Source organism: Saccopteryx bilineata, chromosome 3 (genome assembly GCF_036850765.1).
Source record: "Saccopteryx bilineata isolate mSacBil1 chromosome 3, mSacBil1_pri_phased_curated, whole genome shotgun sequence".
NCBI classification, from domain to species: Eukaryota; Metazoa; Chordata; class Mammalia; order Chiroptera; family Emballonuridae; genus Saccopteryx; species Saccopteryx bilineata.
In genome coordinates this window covers 154,150,961-154,174,711 of record NC_089492.1, presented here as the reverse complement: position 1 = coordinate 154,174,711, position 23,751 = coordinate 154,150,961, and the positions used below count along the sequence as shown (strand labels likewise).

At 39.3% G+C, this 23,751-nt stretch overlaps 1 protein-coding gene across 2 annotated transcripts in view; it reads left to right on the top strand.

Moving 5' to 3' along the window:
- Nucleotides 1–23,751, top strand: part of EIF5B (eukaryotic translation initiation factor 5B) — a 72,387-nt gene that overhangs the window by 10,590 nt on the left and 38,046 nt on the right. For both annotated transcript variants that reach the window (XM_066267856.1, XM_066267855.1), the window contains exons 2-6: nt 11,002–11,127; nt 11,225–11,309; nt 12,098–12,770; nt 14,706–14,923; nt 15,910–16,060. In XM_066267856.1, coding sequence (XP_066123953.1) covers nt 11,002–11,127; nt 11,225–11,309; nt 12,098–12,770; nt 14,706–14,923; nt 15,910–16,060 — 1,253 coding nt within the window. The remainder of the gene's footprint in view (nt 1–11,001; nt 11,128–11,224; nt 11,310–12,097; nt 12,771–14,705; nt 14,924–15,909; nt 16,061–23,751) is intronic.

Sequence of the window (23,751 nt, the reverse complement as noted above, 5' to 3'; positions counted from 1 at the left end):
ATTAAGTCCTCCAATTCATGAGCTTGGCACGCATTTGTTTGTTTAGATCTTGATCTTTATTTCTCGTTTGTTGAGTGAGATATAAAAAATGAATAGGTGTTGCAGTTTGTAAAATGTATTTTCTGTATCAGTTGATATGATCATATGAGTTGTTTTCTATAACCAGTTGATAACATTTCTTTTTCATATGTTGAACTCAACCTTGCATTCCTGTAATAAATTCCTCTTGGTCATAGATACAATCTTTTTTATATGTTGCTGGATTTGGTTTGATATGTGTTCTGTTGGGAATATTTGCATGTACATACAAATATTCATCTGTACTTGTCTTGTGATGTGTTTGCCTAGTTTTGTTATCTGGACAACATTGGCCTGTTTGTCTCTCTTTGGAAGAGTTTGTGAAGGATGTTCATTCTTTTTTAAAATAATTTTAATAATTAAATTTATTAGGGTAACATTGTTTAGTAACATCGTATAAATTTCAGATGTACAACTTTATAATATGTAATTTGTGTAATCCATTGTGTGCTCTCTACCTAAAGTCTAGTCTCTGTCTGTCAACATGTTTAACCCCCTCCACCCTCTTCATTGTCCTCTTGCCCTTTGCCCTCTGGTAACCATCATTCTGTTGTTTGCATCTATGAGTTTGTTGCTTTTTGTTTTATGTTCCACATACGAGTGTTATGATAGGTTCTTGTCCTTTTCTGTCTGACTTATTTTACTTAGCATGATACCTCAAGATCCAAGGATGTTAATTCTTTGAATGTTTCCTGGAATTCTCCTGTGAAGCCATCTGGCAGTTGGCTTTTCATAGTGGAAGTTTTTACATTAACAACTCAATCATTTCAGTTCTAGGTATATTCAGATTTTCTGTATCTTCTTGAATTAGTTGTAGCAGTTGGTCTTGTTAGGAATTTATCTATTTCATCTAAGTTATCTAATTTGTTGGCATGTAGTGCACAGTATTTCCTATATTCAAACGTTGCACATCTGGAATAAATCCCATTTGGTCATGGTATTAATTTTAGACATTGTTGGGCTCAGTTGCCTAATGTTTTGTTGAGGATTTTTATTTCTGTGTTTGTTCATGAGAGATATTTGTAGCTTTCTTTTCTAATTCTGATTTTGGTAATGGGGTAATGCTGGTTTCATAGTATAAGTTAGGAAGACTGCTTCTATTTAGAAGATTATGGAGAATTGGTATCATTTCTTTCTTAAATTTCTGCTATAATTCAACAGTAAAATTATCTGGGCCTAAGTGTTTAATTTTTTTGGAAGGTTATTAATGACTCAGTTTATCAGGTATAGCTTTTTCAAGGGTGTAGTAGGGGAGATCATTATAGATGCATATCAAAGAGTAAAGCGATGCTATGAACAACTCTGTACACCTAAATTTGCTAACTTAGATGAAATGGACTAATTTCTCAAAGTACAAACTCAGATCTTACCAAGATGAAATAGACAATTTGAATAGGCTTACAGGTATTAAGGAAATTGAATTTATAATTTTAAATGTCCTGGAATATAATTTTAGACTCCGTTGGTTTTACTGGAGATTTCTACCAAATATTTAAAGAATTAATACCAATTCTTTATAATCATTTCTAGAAAATAGGAAACCCTTCCTAATCTTTTTATGAATATTTCCCTGATACCAAAGTCAATCAAAGATAGTACACAAAAAAGAAAACAACAGATTATCTTCATGACTGTAGATAGCAAAAGTTGCTAGTAAAATATTAGCAAGTGGACTTGAGTACTAATACATCTTTAGCATTATATAAAAAGTGGAGTGAATTCAGTGGGTGTAGGACTGGTTCAAGACCCTGGCTGGGTCACTTAGTTGATTAGACTAGAGCATCCTTCCAATACACCAAGTTTGTGGGTTCAAGCCCTCAAGTCCCAGTCAGGGCACATAAAAGAATCAACCAATGAATGCATAAATAAGTGGAACGACAAATTGATGTTTCTTTTTCTTTCTTTTTCTCACTCCTTCTTCCTCCTTCCCTCTCTTTTTAAAAGCATTAAATAAAAGAACTGGTTCAATATTCAGAAATTAATATAATCCATCATAATAGAGGTTAAAGAGGAAAAATTACATTATCCCAATTGATGAAAAATACGTTTGACAAAATTCATCACTAATTCATGATTTAAAAAAAAGAACTCAGAAGAGAGGGAAACTTCTTCAACTTGACAAAGAATGTATACCAGAACATCTAAAGCTAATATATAGAAGTGATAAAAATGCTTTCTCCTGATATTAAGAACAGGGCAAGGATGTCCTCTTTTAACACTGCTCTTCAGCATAGCACTCAAAAGTTCTAGCCAATGCAATAACGAAATAAAGGATATTAAAAGATACACAAATCAGAAAGGAACAAATAAAACTTTCTATGTGAAAATGACAGGATGTATCTAGAAAACTCTCAAAGAATTTATTATGAATCTATTAGAACTAGTGAGTTCAGCAAGGTTGTAATAGACCAGATCAACCTAAAAATACCCAGTTGCATTTCTGTATATTAGCAATGAACATGTATAAACTGAAGTTAAAAATACTACTTCCAATTAAAAAATTAAATATTAGTTTTATGAAAATTACAAAACAGTGATGGAAGAAAGCAAATACCTAAATAAATGGAGAAACATGGTGTTTATGGATTGGATGACTCAAATAAAGATATCAATTCTTTGCCTGACTGGTGGTGGCACAGTGGATAGAGCATCAACCTGGGGTGGGTCCCAGGTTTGAAACCCTGAGATCGTCAGCTTGAGCATGGGCTCCTCTGGCTTGAGTGTGGGATCACAAGCTTCAGCATGGAATCATCAGAATGATCCCGTGGTCGCTGTCTTGTGCTTGAAGGTCGCTGGCTTGACCTAGGGGTCATTGGCTTGGCTTGAGCAACCCCCCTTCCTGTCAAGGCATGTGCGATAATCAGTGAACTACTAAAGTGATGCAGCTACAAGTTGATGCTTCTCATTCTCTCTTTCTGTCTGTCTCTCTTCCTTAAAAAAAAAAAAAAATGATACCAGTTCTCTTCAAATTTATATACAGTTAACACATTCCCCCCATACCCCACCCAGGGAACTTTCCCCCATTTTCCCCACACAGTTTTTAATGAAATAACTTACAAGCTAATTTCAGGGTGGGAAATGAGTTTAAGGCAAAGAATACCAGTTCTATTAAAATTTCAGCAAGTTTTTTTTTGGTATATGTATACAGCATTATTTCTAAATTATTGAAAAGGGAGAGGAATTTAGAATTAGATGAAACAATTCTGATAAGGACTAAAAAGGTGATTTCAAGGCTTAATATATATATAGCTAGCTGTATTAGCTATGACAGTATGTTAGTGCCAGAGGGAAAGACACACAGGTAAGTAGCGTGGAGTAGAGAACACAAAAATAGTCCTATAGTATTTGACAAAGGTACAAAAGCAATTCATTATAGGATGAATAGTCTAAACCCCTGGTCGGCAAACTGTGGCTCGTGAGCCACATGTGGCTCTTTGGCCCCTTGAGTGTGGCTCTTCCACAAAATACCATGTGCAGGCACTACCTCGATAAGGAATGTACCTACCTATATAGTTTAAAAAATTTTGGCTCTCAAAAGAAATTTCAATCATTGTACTGTTGATATTTGGCTCTGTAGACCAGGAGTAGTCAAACTTTTTATACCTACTGCCCACTTTTATATCTGTCAGTAGTAAAATTTCTAACCGTCCACCGGTTCTACAGTAATGGTCATTTATAAAGTAGGGAAGTAACTTTACTTTATAAAATTTATAAAGCAGAGTTACAGCAAGTTAAAGCATATAATAATAATTACTTACCAAGTACTTTATGTCGATTTTTGCTAAGTTTGGCAGAATAAATCTTTATAAAACAACTTACTATAGTTAAATCAATCTTTTCATTTTTTCATTTTTTTTCATTTTTTTCTGAAGCTGGAAACGGGGAGAGACAGTCAGACAGACTCCCGCATGCGCCCGACTGGGATCCACCCGGCACGCCCACCAGGGGCGACGCTCTGCCCACCAGGGGGCGATGCTCTGCCCATCCTGGGCGTCGCCATATTGCAACCAGAGCCACTCTAGCGCCTGAGGCAGAGGCCACAGAGCCATCCCCAGCGCCCGGGCCATCTCTGCTCCAATGGAGCCTTGGCTGCGGGAGGGGAAGAGAGAGACAGAGAGGAAAGTGCGGCGGAGGGGTGGAGAAGCAAATGGGCGCTTCTCCTGTGTGCCCTGGCCGGGAATCGAACCCGGGTCCTCCGCACGCTAGGCCGACGCTCTACCGCTGAGCCAACCGGCCAGGGCAAATCAATCTTTTTATTTATACTTTGGTTGCTCCGCTACCGCCCACCATGAAAGCTGGAACGCCCACTAGTGAGCGGTAGGGACCAGGTTGACTACCACTGCTGTAGACTAATGAATTTGCCAATCACTGGTCTAAACTATTGCTGGAGAAGTTGGATACCCGTAGACAAAAAATAAAGTGGATCATAGATTTAAATATAAAACATTAAAGTTATGTAACTTTTAGAAGACAACATAGGTAAAAAATTTTAGTACCTATAATTGGTAAAACGTTCTTAGTCATGACATCTAAAGCATGATCCATAAAAAATTTAATGAAACGGCATTCACAAAAAATTAAAAATTTTTGCTGTGATAAAAACCTTGTTAGTGGATGTAAAGACAAGTTACAGACTGGAAGAAAATATAGGTAAATCACATATTTGACCAACAACACATATATAGAATATATAAAGAGTTCTCTAAACTCAACTTTTTTTTTTCTTTTTCTTTTTTTTTTTAAATTTATTTATTTATTTATTCATTTTTAGAAAAGAGAGAGAGAGAAAGAGAGACAGAGAGAGAGAAGGGGGAGGAGCTGGAAGCATCAACTCCCATATGTGCCTTGACCAGGCAAGCCCAGGGTTTCGAACCGGCGACCTCAGCATTTCCAGGTCGACGCTTTATCCACTGCGCCACCACAGGTCAGGCACTAAACTCAACTTTAAAAGACCAGTCCAATTAGAAAATGGGCAAAAGATTTGAAGAGACATTTCACTGAATAGTGTTTGTGAATGACAGGTAAGTACATGAAAAATTTAGCTTCATTGGCCTTTAAGAAAATGCAAATGAGGCCCTGACCAGTTAGGTCAGTAGGTTAAGAGCCTCATCCCAAAACAAGGTTGTGGGTTCAATCCCCAGTCAGGGGACACATGGAAAGCAACCAAAAAACGCACAACTAAGTGGAACAACGAAATGCTCCCCACCCCCCCGTCTCCTTTAAAATCAATAAAAAACTAATCCTGGCCAGATAGCTAGCTCAATTGGTTGGACCGTTTTGACGGATTGCAGAGGTGCCAGTTTAATTCCCTTGTTGGCACATACAGGAGCAGCTCGATGGTCCTGTCTTTTTCTCTCCTTGCCTCTCAGAAAAAAAAATGCGAATGAAAACTGATAATATATATATCACCACATACCTACTAGAATACCTTAAAGGAAATGTATCCATAATAACAAATACTGTCCAGAATATGGGAGAAATGGATATCGCCATACATTGATGATGTGAATAGTAAATGGTAAAGCCACTTTAGAAAATAGTTTGGCTGTTTCTAAAAAGCTGCACATACAATACAGTATTTTTAATAACTTTACTTTTTTTTTTAAATTTTACTTTTTTTGTTGTTTTTTTTATAGAGACAGAGAGAGAGTCAGAGGGATAGACAGACAGGAATGGAGAGAGATGAGAAGCATCAATCATTATTAGTTTTTCATTGCGACACCTTAGTTGTTCATTGATTTCTTTCTCATATGTGCCTTGACCATGGGGCTACAGCAGACCAAGTAACCCCTTGCTTGAGCCAGCGACCTTGGGTCTAAGCTGGTGAGCTTCGCTCAAACCAGATGAGCCCGTGCTCAAGCTGGCAACCTCGGGGTTTTGAACCTGGGCCCTCCTCATCCCAGTCCAACACTCTATCCACTGCGCCACCACCTGGTCAGGCAAATTTTACTTTTTTTAAAGGCCATTAAGTTAGAACATTTTTCAGTCTTTTTTGTTTTTGTTTTTGTTTTTGACAGTCAGAGAGGGACAGCTAGGGATAGACAGACAGGAAGGGAGAAAGATGAGAAGCATCAATTCTTTGTTGCAGCACCTTATTTGTTCAATGATTGCTTTCTCATATGTTCCTTGGTGGGGGGTGAGGGGCTACAGCAGAACGAGTAACCCCTTGCTCAAGTTAGTGACCTTGGGCTTCAAGGCTGAGACCTTTGGGCTCAAGCCAGCAACTATAGGGTCATTTCTATGATCTTACCCTTATGCCAGCAACCCTGTGCTTAAGCTGGTGGGCTCGCGCTCAAGCCTCTCTGGACACCTCGAGGTTTCAAACCTGGGTCCTCTGGGTCCCAGTTCGATGCTCTATCCACTGCACTATCACCTGGTCAGGCCATTTTTCAGTCTTGATGGAATACATGGCCTATAAACAGTTGACTACAATAGAAAATTGCCTTTTATTTCTCTAAGTCTCTGCTAAGTTTAGAATAAAGGATTAGGGGCTATAATGGGAAATATTAATAGGAATATTAAAGCTTTGATAAAAGAAAACGTAAGTGGTCTGCAGAAAGACATGCCTACAGAAAAATATTTGTACAGATTTCATCATTTTAAAGCTGTCATCGGTATGATTGGATTTTAGATTTGAGTATAGTTTGCTGAAATCTTAAAACTATAGTTTGTTGTGGGTAAGCATAGAAGTAGGGCTGAAAGTATAGATTGGGTATGGGTCTAAAGTTTCAGATTAAATCACTGATGTTATGGCCTGACCTGTGGTGGCGCAGTGGGATAAAGCGTCGACCTGGAACACTGAGGTTGCCGGTTCAAAACCCTGGGCTTGCCTGGTCAAGGCACATATGGGAGTTGATGCTTCCTGCTCCTCCCCCTTCTCTCTCTCTCTCTCTTTCTCTCTATCCCCTCTCTCTAAAAATCAATAAATAAAATATTTTAAAAAAAATCACTGATGTTATATGTTTGTCACTTTTATGTCTTGTTGTAATGTGGTTGACTTTTTAGAACACCCTCCTGAGTATGGGGCAGAAAGTTCAGTATGCAACGAAGCAGCCCTTTTGAAACCATTGTAATTAGGAATGTCGTTATGTTGTATATCACTGATATATTTTGTATCTATGTTTGAAATTTCCAAACAAATAGAACTTTTCAGAAACTTGTTAATTTCTCATTTTCTAGGAAGGTAGTATAATTCTGGTGTCAGATTTGGGCTTCAGTTCCTAGTATCTACTTTCTAGCTGGGTGAAATTCTTTTGTAAATTCTTTATCATCTTTAAGCTTAACTTCGTAGAGTTGTTGACGAAGAAACAACATAATACCACATTTCCCCATGTATAAGACACACCTTTTTTTCAAAAAATTTGAGGTCTAAAAACTGGGTGCATCTTATAGTAGTTGTAGTTTTTTTTACTTGCATTTCCCATGTTTTTGCAATCATTGTTGAACACATTATTTGTCATCAGACATAGATAAGGACAAGCCAATGGATGGGAGTTTTGACAGTGATGAGGAGTCATATGAATTTTATGATGAGTAAAACTTGAGTTCAATAATTTTATGTAATACATAAAATTAAGGTACGTCTTATACATGGGGAAATATGGTAGATACTATTTCTAGTGGTTGGTGAACACAGTGCCTGCTAAATGATGAGCTCTCAAAAACTGTTAGTCTTGTATTACTAGCCAGAAGAAGGCTTTCAGAGTCAGCAGCATATAGGATGTAGTCCCAGACATCATGTTATTCTAGAGATGTTTGTTAATGAATACTCTGGAAGTACAGCCATTCACAAGCTATTCTGATGACAGGAATTTTAGTGTTAATGAGGGCTGGAAATAATTTAGTGTTGAGATACTAAACGTCAATCATTAGCCACCTTCCAGTTTCGCCTTGTTCTCAGAAGCTGCTGTAGTGTGAAATATTGGCAGAGATGCTTTTGGAGATAACTGCTGGTTGATGCTAGGCCAGACGTAGGTTTCTGTTACCTAGTGAGACCTGAGAATTGTCCTACATTCTTTCCTCTTCTCTGCCCTAATCCAGTCGGTCACTTAAGTGTTGCTGGTTAATCGTCTCGATATTTATCTGACTCACATCTTTATCTTGTCTGCTACTGCTGCAAGTTAGGTGATCATTGTTTCTCATCACAGTTAACTGAAAGTTCCCTCAGTGGTTCCCAACCCTCAGGCTGCGGACCGGTACCAGTCCATAGGCCATTTGGTACCGGTCCACAGAGAAAGAATAAATAACTTACATTATTTTCGTTTTATTTATATTTAAGTCTGAACGATGTTTTATTTTTAAAAAATGACCAGATTCCCTCTGTTACATCCGTCTAAGACTCACTCTTGACGCTTGTCTCGGTCACGTGATACATTTATCTGTCCCACCCTAAAGGCCAGTCCATGAAAATATTTTCTGACATTAAACCGGTCTGTGGCCCAAAAAAGGTTGGGGACCACTGCCCTAACTGGTCTTCCTGTTTCCTATCTAGTTGGGATTCTGCCCTGCCAGTCACCCTATAGGTAGCTTTCTAAGATGAAGATTTGATTGTCAGCAGGGTTAAGAACTCTAACTCTGGAATCAAACTTTCTATGTTCAGATCCCATCTCCACCTTGTAAGATCTTGGACAAATCCTCCGTGCTTCAGTTTCTTCATTTATTAAAAAAATAATAACTGTTCATATCTGACCCCACAGTCACCTGGAAGTATTGCTAAAAATTTACTGTTTAGCTCGTACCCCAGTTTCTGGTTAATTAGATCTTGGTGGTAGGGGTCAGAACACTTCTCAGTTGGTTCAGATACCCTTTTGTAAGTCCTCCTGAGGCAGCATGCACTTCATTGTCTTTAGGTTTTTGTACTCTTTGTGTCTGATAATGTGCACCTCCATTGCTTGGTTAACTTCTTTTCCTCTTTCAGTACGTGGTTCCAGGATTCTCTGCTAGGAAGCACCTTTTTCATTGTGGATCTGGTATTTTAGGAAGTAACCACCAGTGCAGCAGTTCAGTTTTCTGTGATCCTCTTCACATATACTGTTTACAATAGAGGATAAAAATGATGTTTAAACTCTGGCCAACAATTTTTAAAAGTATTAAATTTCTTTCTTTTTTTTAGAGAGAGAGAGAGAGACAGACAGACAGGATGGGAGAGAGATGAGAAACACCAGTTCTTCGTTGCGGCACCTTAGTTGTTCATTGATTGCTTATGCGCATGTGCCTTGACTAGGTGGGCAGGCACTCCAGCCAAGCCAGTGACCCCTTGCTCAAGCCAGCAACCCCTTGCTCAAGCCAGCAACCTTGGGTCTTGAGCCAGTGACCTCTGGGCTCAAGCCAATGACCATGGAGTCATGTCTGTGACCCCAAGTTCAAGCTGGTGACCTTGCACTCAAGCTGGTGAGCCCATGCTCAAGCTGGTGGCCTCAGGATTTTGAACCTGGGTCCTCAGTGTCCCAGGCCAGTGCTCTATTCACTTTATGACTGCCTGGTCAAGCTAAAAATATTAAATATTAAATTTCTTTATGGCACTTAGCATTTTGCAGTGCTTGGTTTACTGATTTGTTATCCATTTCCTACTAAGTAAGCTCTTTGAGGATAAATCTGTATCCTCAATGTCTTGTAATATAATTTCAAAATTGTATTTATCATATAGTTAAAAGTTATCCTCTTTAGATACTGAAATGAAGCCTCTGTATAATAAGGCATCTGCCAGTAGGGCCATGCTATATAAGGTCTCTTCTTACTGTGTCATTTATTTGAGTTTATCCACCTTTTCCACTGTATATCTCAGACTGACCTTGGTTTTCTGTAGGTTTTAACTGGAACTTAGTTGGGTTTACTTCGAGTGATGTTAGTGAGGACATTGTGGAATGGAATCAGAAACAAAGCCAGGACTATAAAATGTTGTGAACGGGGTAGGCTCTGGGTTTTGGATGTTTTATGTGTTTTACTTAGTGAAGCATACCTTATTCATTTAGATTTGTGGTTTCATATGTGGTTTGTTTTGCTCAAGGCATTAAAACTTTGTGCACCTTATTTTTCCCATTGGTGAAATGAATAATAGACTAGATGATATCTAAAGCTCTTTCCAGCTCTAAAATTTCCATTATCCCAGGTAAAAATGAATAGGTGACCAAATATTAAAGTGGTGCTATTGATAATCAAGTAATAAGACTTGTTTTATCCTTTAAAATCTCTCTTTTTTATAACTAATTCCAGTCACACACAAAAAAAACTTTGGTATCAACAAAAATTCATTTCCATTTCTTGATTACTGGGAGGCCTTCATGATGTAGCTCTTTCTGATTTGGATGTAACTCAAAACTTTATCAAAGCAGATGCAGTGAGGCTGATATGTAGATATAACTACAGTGTCATGAAAGAAGATGTCAAATGATTTTTCTTAGTGGGTTGCTAACGCATGCTAAAGACTAAAATGATTTTTTTTTTATTTTTATTTTTTATTTTTTATTTTTTTTCATTTTTCTGAAGCTGGAAACAGGGAGAGACAGTCAGACAGACTCCCGCATGCGCCCGACCGGGATCCACCTGGCACGCCCACCAGGGGCGATGCTCTGCCCATCCTGGGCGTCGCCATATTGCGACCAGAGCCACTCTAGTGCCTGAGGCAGAGGCCACAGAGCCATCCCCAGCGCCCGGGCCATCTTTGCTCCAATGGAGCCTTGGCTGCGGGAGGGGAAGAGAGAGACAGAGAGGAAAGCGCGGCGGAGGGGTGGAGAAGCAAATGGGCGCTTCTCCTATGTGCCCTGGCCGGGAATCGAACCCGGGTCCTCCGCACGCTAGGCCGACACTACCGCTGAGCCAACCGGCCAGGGCCCTAAAATGATTTTTAAAATTGGTTTCTCTGTAAGTGAATGTGCTAGATTATTTTGCTCTTGAGTAACATTTGGATCTTTGTTTCCATTAAAGTGCCAAGGATGACATTGATCTTGATGCCTTGGCTGCAGAAATAGAAGGAGCTGGTGCTGCCAAGGAACAGGAGCCTCAAAAGTCCAAGGGGAAGAAGAAAAAGGAGAAAAAAAGGCAAGACTTTGAGTAAGTATATTTCAAATACTTGCTTCTTATTAGCTTTGGTCCTAGATTCACTTATTAAGCGAATTAAATGCCTCAACTATATTTTAATCTTTCCTAGCGAAGATGATATCCTGAAAGAACTGGAAGAATTGTCTTGGGAGGCTCAAGGCATCAAAGCTGATAGAGAAACTGCTGCAGTAAAGGTGAAAGATGGTGTTACCCAGCCATGCTTCCTAGTGCCAATTTCAGGGAGCTGCTTTCGGAAGCTTTTGAGCAGCATGTTGTGTGTACATGTGTGCATGTATGTGTTTAGTTGGTTAGTTAAAATTTTGTATAAATTCTGTGCCAATGGGGGAAGGCAATTCTTAAGAAAGCAATAATGTATTTTAAAACCACTTAAATGTAGAAAGATGCTTTATTTGGGAATTTAAAGGTATTTTTGAGATGTTGCCTGTTCATAAAATTGGCATATTTGGAGCTATAACATTTCCTAGCTCCATCTTCAGTTTTTTATAGTTTCTTTTTCATCCTTTGAATTTTGAGAAGTTTCAGAGTAATGGGAAAGTGGTGGGTATTTCTTCTTCTTTTAATTTCTCCCTTAGGCTTTGTGTACTGTTTGAAGAAGCTAGTAAAAGTGCACTGTGTTTAGTGCTGGCTTTGGAGCGCCTGGGTTCAGACACTCACAATGAGTGTGAGATGTGCTGAGGGCTAGGCTGGCTTCTGGTACTTGGCTGTGCTTTATTATAGTCTTATAAAAAGGGCCTTGGTTTGAAATTATTTTGAGAATTTTTTTCGTGTGTACTTAATAAATTATGTGACTATTAGGAGTCTCATTTATACTGCTCACAAAAATTAGGGGATATTTCAAAACAAATATGAAGTGATAAAATATCCCCTAATTTTTGTGAACTGTATATTATGCGACTCTGAGGAATCTCATTTATTTTTAACCAAATGTAACTTAATATTTCTAACAATGGAAATTTTTTAGCCAACAGAAAATAATGAAGAAGAATCCACCTCAAAACAAGATAAAAAAAAGAAAGGACAAAAAGGCAAAAAACAAAGTTTTGATGATAATGATAGTGAAGAATTAGAAGATAAGGATTCAAAATCAAAAAAGACTGGAAAACCAAAAGTGGAAATATACTCTGGGAGTGATGATGATGATTCTAACAAACTTTCTAAAAAAGCCAAAGGGAAAGTTCAGAAATCAAATAAGAAGTGGGATGGGTCAGAAGAGGATGAGGATAACAGTAAGAGAATTAAGGAGCATTCCAGAGTTAATTCTTCAGGGGAGAGTGGTGATGACTCAGATGAATTTTTGCAGTCTAGAAAAGGACGGAAAAAAAATCAAAAAAATAAGCCGGGTCCTAATGTAGAGAGTGGGAATGAAGATGAAGACTCCTCCTTTAAAATTAAGACAGTGGCCCAAAAGAAGGCAGAAAAAAAGGAGCGAGAGAAAAAAAAGCGAGACGAAGAAAAGGCAAAATTGCGGAAATTGAAAGAAAAAGAAGAGTTAGAAACGGGTAAAAAGGATCAGAGTAAACAAAAAGAACCTCAAAAGAAATCTGAAGAGGAAACTGTAAAATTTAAAATGATTCTTGATGCTGGAACAGCCCCCGCCTCTGATGAGAAAGGAGAGGCGCCCATAGCTGCCGAAGGTCAGTACAGTGATCTAGGAAGGGGCGAAAGGCTGGGTTTATCTGTAGTCTTAAGGTTTGATCTTATGCTCCTAAGTCATTTTCTCCTTTGTCCTTATTATGCTTCATTATAAGAAAGCCTTTTAAAAACTATGTCTCTGTATTCTTTGAATTGGTGTTTGTTGTTAAACACTTATAATACAAAGTATCTTTCAGGTCGTTTGTGCACAGACTAGGATTTTTTTTTTCTTCTTCTTTCTTTCTGAAGCTGGAAACGGGGAGAGACAGTTAGACAGACTCCCGCATGCGCCGACTGGGATGCTCTGCCCCTCCAGGGCGTTGCTCTGCCGTGACCAGAGCCACTCTAGCGCCTGGGGCAGAGGCCAAGGAGCCATCCCCAGCGCCCGGGCCATCTTTACTCCAATGGAGCCTCGGCTGCGGGAGGGGAAGAGAGAGACAGAGAGGAAGGAGGGGGTGGGGAGTGGAGAAGCAAATGGGCGCTTCTCCTATGTGCCCTGGCCGGAAATCGAACCTGGGTCCCCCGCACGCCAGGCCGACGCTCTACCATTGAGCCAACCGGCCAGGGCCAGACTAGGATTTTTGTAGAATTTCAACGTGAAAAACAATTTTTTGTTGTTGATAAAGAGTGGAAGTTGCCTAATGAAAAATTTATTCTTCCTTTTGATAACTCTGTGTCAGATAATATCTAAATTCTTTCCTGTTTTTTTTTTTTTTTTACAGAGACAGAGAGAGAGAGGGATAGACAGGGACAGACAGACAGGAACGGAGAGAGATGAGAAGCATCAATCATTAGTTTTTCATTGCACGTTGCAACACCTTAGTTGTTCATTGATTGCTTTCTCAATATCCTTGACCACGGGCCTTCAGCAGACTGAGCAACCCCTTGCTGGAGCCAGCGACCTTGGGTTCAAGCTGGTGGGCTTTTTTTTGTTTTGCTCAAACCAGATGAGCCAGTGCTCAAGCTGGTGACCTCGGGGTCTCGAACCTAGGTCCTCTGCATCCCAGTCTGACACTCTATCCACTGCGCCACTGCCTGGTCAGGTTCTTTCCTGTTTTTAAAAACCTAGTTCAACCTGTGAAATAGGAAAGTAAGAACATGCTAAAATGAGTTAACATCTTTTAAGCAAGAATGAGCACATTTTTGTACCAAAACCATTTAACAGAATGTCAACTTTCTAGTTAAATTCCCCCTCGTAGTCAAAATCAAATAGTTTAAGATCAAACGATTCACATAGTTTTTCTTTACAGCAGTAAAGCTGTGACATAACTTCTTAACCACTAATTATTATGTGGACATATTTAAGGAGAAACACCATGAAAGTAACTTCATAATCTGCCCTATTTTTTTTAGCATAAGGTTGTAAAATTCTTAGAATACAATTATTTATATTTTTGTATTTTAATCCTGCTAATATCTTAAGATTAGCATCATCCATATCATTCCCATCTTACAGAAGCAAAACTTAGCTGCAGAATTTAGGCAGATTAAGAGCTATATTAAATACAGTATGTTTTCCCCCTGCTGACAAGATCTCCTGTCTTGCACCCCTCAGGACAACTCAGAGCAACATCACCAGCATTGTAGGCTTCTTCAGGAGGCTGACTTGGGTATCCTAACCTGTTCTAGGTATTCCTGCGCTCTTTGGGATGCCTTGATGTCAGCAGGTCCTAGCCTGATGCTGTCATTCACGTCAGCCTGTAACGGTCCTAGAATTCAGGGGTTTGCTCATCATTGCCTTAGGAAACAATGTTTTTTTGTTGTTGGCTTTTTGTTCTTTTTAAATTTTTATTGATTTTAGAGAGAGCGGAAGTGAGAAACATCCATTTGCATGAGCCCTGACAGGGAAATCAAACCTGCAGCATTGGTGTATTGTGTCGCTTAGTTGGAGACAACCATTTTTAAAAACACTTTGCCTCGATTCTTTTTTTTGGTAGATGACAATGAAGGAGACAAAAAGAAAAAAGATAAGAAGAAAAAGAAAGTAGAGAAGGAAGACAAAGAGAAAGAGAAGAAAAAAGGACCTAGTAAAGCGACAGTGAAAGCTATGCAGGAAGCTCTGGCTAAACTTAAAGAAGAAGAAGAGAGACAGAAGCGAGAGGAGGCAGAGCGCATAAGACGGCTTGAAGAATTGGAAGCCAAGCGGAAGGAAGAGGTGTGTTTTCACAAAGTTACAGACACTGACATTGTGTTTAACCTAAAATAAAGTTCTCTGGGCCTGACCTTTGGTGGCGCAGTGGATAAGGCTCGACCTGGAAATGCTGAGGTCGCCAGTTCAAAACCCTGGGCTTGCCTGGTCAAGGCACATATGGGAGTTGATGCTTCCAGCTCCTCCCCCCCTTCTCTCTCTCTGTCTCTCCTCTCTCTCTGTCTCTCCTCTCTCTCTGTCTCTCTCTGTCTCTGTCTCTCCCTCTCCTCTCTAAAATGAATAAATAAAAAAAATTAAAATAAAGTTCTCTGAAATACCTCTAAACTTCTAAATCTTAAAATTTCATAATTTTAGTTACATTATTGTCCTGATAGAAATAAAATGAAGAGGTTCAGAAAATCCTACCTTTATTTCCTGAGGTACAGACAGAGGTTGCCTATGTGGCATTGCCAACACATAATTTCTTCTCATATGATATTAATCATTATGTACATTTAAAATATTTTTATTCGGAATCTCCTAACATAATACTTTGCGTGCATCTCAAAAGCTTTGTTTGGCCTGACCAGGCAGTGACGCAGTGGATAGAGCGTCGGACTGGGATGCAGAAGGATCCAGGTTTGAGACCTCGAGGTCGCAAGCTTGAGTGTGGGCTCATCTGGTTTGAGCAAAAGCTCACCAGCTTGGACCCAAGGTCGCTGGCTCAAGCAAGGGGTCACTTGGTCTGCTGAAGGCCCGCGGTCAAGGCACATACAAGAAAGCAATCAATGAACAACTAAGGTGTCCCCACACAAAACTGATGATTGATGCTTCTCATCTCTCTCTCTGTTCCTGTCTGTCTATCCCTCTCTCTGACTCTCTCTCTCTCTGTCTCTGTTAAAAAAAAAACAAAACAAGAAAAAAAAAAGCTTTGTTTGAAGTTTGGGTTGTTTACCTTTAAATTTTATAATTAAGTTAGTTCAGTTTTTGTGTGATGTATTATTCTTTTGTAGGAAAGACTGGAACAAGAAAAAAGAGAAAGGAAAAAACAAAAAGAAAAAGAAAGAAAAGAACGCTTGAAAAAAGAAGGAAAACTTTTAACTAAATCCCAGAGAGAAGCCAGAGCCAGAGCTGAAGCTACCCTTAAACTTCTACAAGCTCAGGGCAAGTAGTATTCTTAACTGATGGAAGAGTCTAAACACTCTGTCATGCATGCAGTAATATCTTCGTAATGGTCAAAAGGAGAATTGAATTGTACCAGAATAATTCCTATGAAAACATTGTGAAAAAATCCAGTAGTGATAGGTGATATAATTTTCTTACTTAGGAATGTAGTATGACTTCTATACTGTGTTAAAATTTTATGTGTCAATGATAGTTTGTATATAAAAATTTTTTTCCCCCAAAATAAAAATAGGGAATATAGTAAAATGAGTCCCCATTTACGCGTCACTCCGTTTATACAGTTATCAGTATATACTACTTGTTTTGTCCTTTTCCATCTCCTCTTTATTTCCTGGAGCATTTTAAAAGTAAATTGTAGATACCATATTATTTTACTTAAATATGTATCTCTAACAGATACGGACATTTTACTTTTTAACATGAGTAGAGTATATATTACCTCTAACAAAATTAATGTTTTGATATCTGATTTTCTGTCCATTTTTAGTTTTTTCCACATGTCTTCAAATGTCTTTTATAATTAATATTTTCAAATAAGGATCCAGATTACAGCCACACATTGCATTTGGTTGATAGGTCTGTATCTTACCAATACCACTGCCACCCGTTTTAGGCATGCCATTTGTTTATTGAAGATACTGGATTATTTAGAATTTATTATATTTTATATTTGTCTAATTGCATTTGCTTGGTGTTGGCTAATATACTTCTCTCTACCTTGTAATTTCTTAGCTCTAGCAGCTTGGCTACTTCTTACTGGTGCTGTGTACTTCCTGTTTCATGTCAGGAGGCACATGATCTAGTTGTCTCACTTCTGGTGATGTCAGCAATGATCAGTGGGTTTAGTTATTGGCAGCCTTGTTTGTTATGAAAGTTCTTTGTTGACTTTTCACTTAATTTAAGGTTTAGTTGGGGATCATTGCCAATAACCAGTATTTCATTAGGAATTGTTATATTCTATTATTACGTCTGCATTTATTTTCTCTAGCCAGAATTTTTTCTCTAAAGAATAACTTTCCTTGAAGTACAGTTTCATGCAGGAAAGTCAGGTGGATACTTAATTCTTTTCCTTTCTTCATTAATTTTCAAAATAGTAAACTGATGTCCTAGCAACCTCCAAAAGGTTAATTTGAATGTGTATCATTCTATTGTAATGGAGTTTTGCTTTGTTTTGTTTTCTTGGCGTAAGCCCTTTACTTTTTTCACTTAGCCCCCCCAGCTTAGGTGAAAGTTAAAATATAAAATGATGAATTTAGCACCAGCCTTTGGGACAGGCTTGGAAGAGATGGTCTCTCATATCCTAGTCACTTTTCTTATTCTTCATACTGTTGCCCAATGTTTGCCCTGTTTCTTTCTTAGTTAATTAATAAAAAATCCAAACACCTTACCCTGATGTTAAGGGCCCTCCATTGTCCACCACAATGTTCTGTTTTGTTTTACTATACCTTTCAAAACTACCTTGATTGCTAAAGATTGGTTACCCTATTAATTACCTAAAATGCTATAAAACTTATACTGATCACAAAAATTAGGGGATATTCAAAATGAATATGAAGTGATAAAATATCTCCTAATTTTCGTGAGCAGTGTATTTATTTTATTTTTTTAAAATAATTTTATTTTATTTTATTTTTTATTTTTTATTTTTTTCTTCATTTTTCTGAAGCTGGAAACAGGGAGAGACAGTCAGACAGACTCCCGCATGCGCCCGACCGGGATCCACCTGGCACGCCCACCAGGGGCGATGCTCTGCCCACCAGGGGGCGATGCTCTGCCCCTCCGGGGCGTCGCCATGTTGCGACCAGAGCCACTCTAGCGCCTGAGGCAGAGGCCACAGAGCCATCCCCAGCGCCCGGGCCATCTTTGCTCCAATGGAGCCTTGGCTGCGGGAGGGGAAGAGAGAGACAGAGAGGAAAGCGCGGCGGAGGGATGGAGAAGAAAATGGGCGCCTCTCCTGTGTGCCCTGGCCGGGAATCGAACCCAGGTCCTCCGCAGGCTAGGCCGACGCTCTAGCGCTGAGCCAACCGGCCAGGGCCAATTTTATTTTTTTAATGGGGTGACATCAATAAATCAGGATACATATATTTAAAGATAACAAGTCCAGGTTATCTTGTCGTTCAATTATGTTGCATACCCACCACCCAAAGTCAGATTGTCCTCTGTCACCTTCTATCTTGTTTTCTTTGTGCCCCTCCCCACCCCCTTTCCCTCTCCCATTCCCCCCTCCCCCCCGTAACCACCACACTCTTATCAATGTCTCTTAGTTTCACTATTATGTCCCACCTACGTATGGAATAATACAGTTCCTGGTTTTTTCTGATTTACTTATTTCGCTTCGTATCATGTTATCAAGATCCCACCATTTTGCTGTAAATGTTCCGATGTCATCATTTCTTATGGCTGAGTAGTATTCCATAGTGTATATGTGCCACATCTTCTTTATCCAGTCATCTATTGATGGGCTTTTTGGTTGTTTCCATGTCCTGGCCACTGTGAACAATGCTGCAATAAACATGGGGCTGCATGTGTCTTTACGTATCAATGTTTCTGAGTTTTGGGGATATATACCCAGTAGAGGGATTGCTGGGTCATAAGGTAGTTCTATTTTCAGTTTTTTGAGGAACCACCATACTTTCTTCCATAATGGTTGTACTACTTTACATTCCCACCAACAGTGGATGAGGGTTCCTTTTTCTCCACAGCCTGTCCAACATTTGCTATTACCTGTCTTGCTAATAACAGCTAATCGAACAGGTGTGAGGTGGTATCTCATTGCCGTTTTGATTTGTATTTCTCTAATAGCTAAAGAAGATGAGCATCTTTTCATACATCTGTTGGCCATTTGTATTTCTTCCTGGGAGAAGTGTCTATTCATATCCTCTTCCCATTTTTTATTGGATTGTTTGTTTGTTTGTTGTTGAGTTTTATGAGTTCTTTGTATATTTTGGATATTAGGCCCTTATCTGAGCTGTTGTTTGAAAATATCATTTCCCATTTAGTTGGCTTTCTGTTTATTTTGTTATCAGTTTCTCTTGCTGAGCAAAAACTTCTTAGTCTGATGTAGTCCCATTCATTAATTTTTGCCTTCACTTCTCTTGCCTGTGGAGTCAAATTCATAAAATGCTCTTTAAAACCCAGGTCCATGAGTTGAGTACCTATGTCTTCTTCTATGTACTTAATTGTTTCAGGTCTTATGTTTAGATCTTTGATCCATTTTGAGTTAATTTTTGTATAGGGGGAGAGACTGTAGTCCAGTTTCATTCTTTTGCATGTGGCTTTCCAGTTTTCCCAGCACCATTTATTGAAGAGGCTTTCTTTTCTCCATTGTGTGTTGTTGGCCCCTTTATCAAAAATTATTTGACTATATATATGTGGTTTTATTTCTGGACTTTCTATTCTGTTCCATTGGTCTGAGTGTCTGTTTTTCTGCCAATACCATGCTGTTTTGATTGTCGTGGCCCTATAATAGAGTTTGAAGTCAGGTATTGTAATGCCCCCAGCTTCATTCTTTTTCTTTAGGATTGCTTTGGCTATTCGGGGTTTTTTATACTTCCATATAAATCTGATGATTTTTTGCTCCATTTCTTTAAAAAACGTCATTGGAAGTTTGATGGGAATTGCATTAAATTTATATATTGCTTTGGGTAATATAGCCATCTTGATTATATTTATCCTTCCTAGCCAAGAACAAGGTATATTCTTCCATCTCATTATATCTTTTTCGATTTCCCTTAACAATGGTTTATAGTTTTCATTATATAAGTCCTTTACATTCTTTGTTATGTTTATTCCTACGTATTTTATTTTTTTTGTTGCAATTGTGAAGGGGATTATTCTTTTGAGTTCCTTCTCAGTTGTTTCATTGTTGGCATATAGAAAGGCTATTGACTTCTGTATGTTAATTTTGTATCCTGCGACCTTACTGTATTGGCTTATTTTTTCTAGTAGTCTTTTTGTGGATTCTTTGGGGTTTTCGATGTATAGGATCATATCATCTGCAAAAAGTGATACCTTTACTTCTTCTTTTCTGATATGGATGCCTTTTATTTCTTTGTCTTGTCTGATTGCTGTGGCGAGAACCTCTAGTACCACATTAAATAAGAGTGGAGAGAGTGGACAACCCTGTCTTGTTCCTGATTTAAGGGGGAAAGCCTTCAGTTTAGTGCCATTTAATATGATGTTAGCTGATGGTTTATCATATATGGCCTTTATCATGTTAAAATATTTTCCTTCTATACCCATTTTGTTGAGAGTCTTAAACATAAAATTGTGTTGTATTTTATCGAAAGCCTTTTCTGCGTCTATTGATAAGATCATGTGGTTTTTGTTCTTTGTTTTGTTGATATGGTGTATTATGTTAACCGTTTTACGTATGTTGAACCATCCTTGAGATTCTGGGATGAATCCCACTTGATCATGATGTATTATTTTTTTAATATGTTGTTGTATTCGATTTGCTAGTATTTTGTTTAGTATTTTAGCATCTGTATTCATTAGAGATATTGGTCTGTAGTTTTCTTTTTTTGTGCCATCCTTGCCTGGTTTTGGTATGAGGGTTAAGTTGGCCTCATAAAATGTGTTTGGAAGTATTGCTTCTTCAATTTTTTGGAAAACTTTGAGTAGAATAGGAACCAAGTCTTCTTTGAATGTTTGATAAAATTCGCTGGTATAGCCGTCAGGGCCTGGACTTTTATTTTTGGGGAGGTTTTTAATGTTTTTTTCTATTTCTTCTCTACTGATAGGTCTGTTTAGGCTTTCTGCTTCTTCTTGACTCAGTCTAGGAAGGTTGTATTTTTCTAGGAATTTATCCATTTCTTCTAGGTTGTTGAACTTAGTGGCATAAAGTTTTTCATAGTATTCTACAATAATTCTTTGTATATCTACGGTGTCTGTGGTGATTTCTCCTCTTTCATTTTGGATTTTGTTTATATGAGTTCTTTCTCTTTTTTCCTTGGTAAGTCTTGCTAAGGGTTTGTCAATTTTGTTGATCTTTTCAAAGAACCAGCTCCTTGTTCTATTAAAAAAAAGGAAATTATTCCCCCCCTCCTTTTTTCCTCTCCTCTCCTCTCCCCTCTTTCTTGAGAAAATCTTGTGGTGAACTGTGAATTATAACAAACAATGCCTGTGATGGAGGGCCTGAATTGGGGAAAAGTAATAAAGGGGCAAAAAAAGAAAAAGAAAAAAGAAAAGAAAAAAAAAAGAGCATATGGACCCACAAAAAGCAAATAAGGAAAAAATTTGGGTCAAGAATAAAATGATTTGCTTTTAGGTGTTGGTTGTCTAAGAGTTATGATGAGAGGAATAAGAGGAAAATGGAAAAATGGGGGGACAAATTAAAAAATTACTGTTGTATTTAGTGGAACAAGAACTAGATAATATGGAGAGCCAGGGATGGGAGCACTGCTAGTGAGTTAAAAAGGTGAAGTAAAAACCCCCCAAAATGCCACAAACATAAGTTTGAGTCCCAGATAAGATAATTTGTTTGTTATTGAGGTTTGAATGAGAGGAGATGTAAAGGAGAAAGGAAGAAACTAATATAGAGGGAGAAAAGAAAGAGAGAGAGAGAAAAAAAGAGGGAACCACTAAAAGAAGAAAAAAGAAAGGAGAGAGAGAGAGAGAGTTAAGGGTTTTGGAGTGCAACCCTCATAGAGAGAAAGGAAGAGAAGAGAAAAGATAATGGGAGATGTAACACTTATGGGTAGTGTAGTTCAAGGAGAGGAGAGAGTAAGACCAGCAGAGAGTTAATCGGCCAAATTGGAGGAGGAAAAAAAGTATCAAGAATGAAGATAAGAGAAACAAACGAACAAATATAATAAAATGGGATAGGTTATAAAGTCTGCAGATTATTCTTGATTTTGAGAGGTTATCTTCTTGCTTTTTCTTTTCTCTCCCTCTTCCTGGTCGGTGACTCTGTACCCCGGGTTCTGCCCCTTTGGCACGCTCAGGTAGAGGTTTGCAGTTGATAAGTCTCTATGGTGATATCATGTATTGTGCTTCAGTCTCGTTGGCAGTCGAGGCTCATTAGCATTTATAGGCTCCGACAGTGAGAGACTCCGTGTTCCTGGAGCCTTTCTCCTAGTCTTTCCTTCCTCAATTAGTAGCCTGATAATCCAGCTATGGGGTTGCTGCTGCCTCTGCCTGGATAGTAAGAGGTTCAAAGAGCTGGCAACTCCCCACTCTATTTCCACTCAGCACAGGGCTCTGGGTAAGGCTCAGTCAGTCAGAGCTGCTAGCATAATCAGGCGGTCTTTCCGCCCACTCAAAGACCTCTGGCTCTGCCACTCTGTCCGGTAACTCTGGCGGGCGCCCACTTCCGGGGCGCTTGGAGGAAACTCTCACTCACTGTTTGCGCGCACAGACCAGGATATCCGGCCAGCAGTCTCACGCTCTGAGTGAAACCCCCCACCGCAGGGAAAAGTTGCAGCGTTGGAATTGAGTCTCGCTCCGTCCCCGTGCGCGGCTTTTGCAAGGTGCTGGGGCGGCCCGAGATTCCGCTTTGGCCCACACAAAGGCCCCTGACTCTGCCCCTCTGTGCGATAACACGGGCGCGCACTGCGGAGGCACTCGGAGGAATCGCTCACTCCTTATCTGCGCGCGCACACCAGGATATGAGGCTGGCGCGTTTCCCTCTGAGTGAAACCCCCTCCAGCCCCTGAAAATCTCCACCGTTGGAATTAGTTCTCACTCCCGTGCGTGGCTTTCCCAGGGCGCTGGGGCTGCCCAGAGACTCTGCCCTCAGCCCACAGAAAGGCCTCTGACCCTGCCTCTCCGTGGGGCAACACGGGCACCCACTCCCGGGGCCTAGGAAGAAATCTCTCGCCCACTAACTGCGCGCACGCCGACCAGGAGACCGGGTAAAATGGCCGCTCCGCTTGTCTTTCTTTGTTTGGGTTTGGCGTGAGTGTTAGCTTGTATTGCCCGGGTTGCCACAGGATCAGTTTTTCCTCGGCTTGGATCTCCGTGCCACAGCGTGGTTCGGCCGTTTGTGCCGCGGCCTGGATCTATTCACCCCCTTTGCCCGCCTCAGTTTCTATATTCACAGTTACCAGAGAAAGCCGCCCTGTTTAGGTTAGTGAGGAAGGCGGAGCATTTCTTACTCCCTATTTCTTTCTGGGTTTGGTTATATATTTAGCCAATTTTTCACTCGACCATACCTTTGGGTGTATTGCGAAGCATCTGGAGGCTCCAAGTATAGGTTTTTCTGTTTCTGGTTGAAGATCTTGTTGAGTTTTGGGGGAGATTTATCGGTATCGCTTCCCACCCCGCCATTACTCTGACGTCATCTAGCAGTGTATTTATTGAGCCTAAAATATATCTCTAGAGATTATAGGTTATCTCTATTATACCTACAGATATTTTCAGGTAGATACTCTGAAATGTGTGGCAGGTTACCTTTTCAGTCTGTTTTATAGCCTGTGATTACTAAGCACATAGCAAGTACTTTATAAATAATTTGGAATTAACTCATTTCAGGCAAAGAGCTTTTGCAAGAATTTGATTGTAGTGTTAGTTGACAAGATAAATGGAATGTCTGTACACTCGTACGTCTTGGTTTTGATTACAGATACAGTAGGTTACTGAAGTAGAGAACCAGTCAGTTACGTGTGGGGTGTTGATGAGACCATCCTCAGGCCAGCCAGCTCACTTTCGTGCTTTCACTTGCTAGGTTG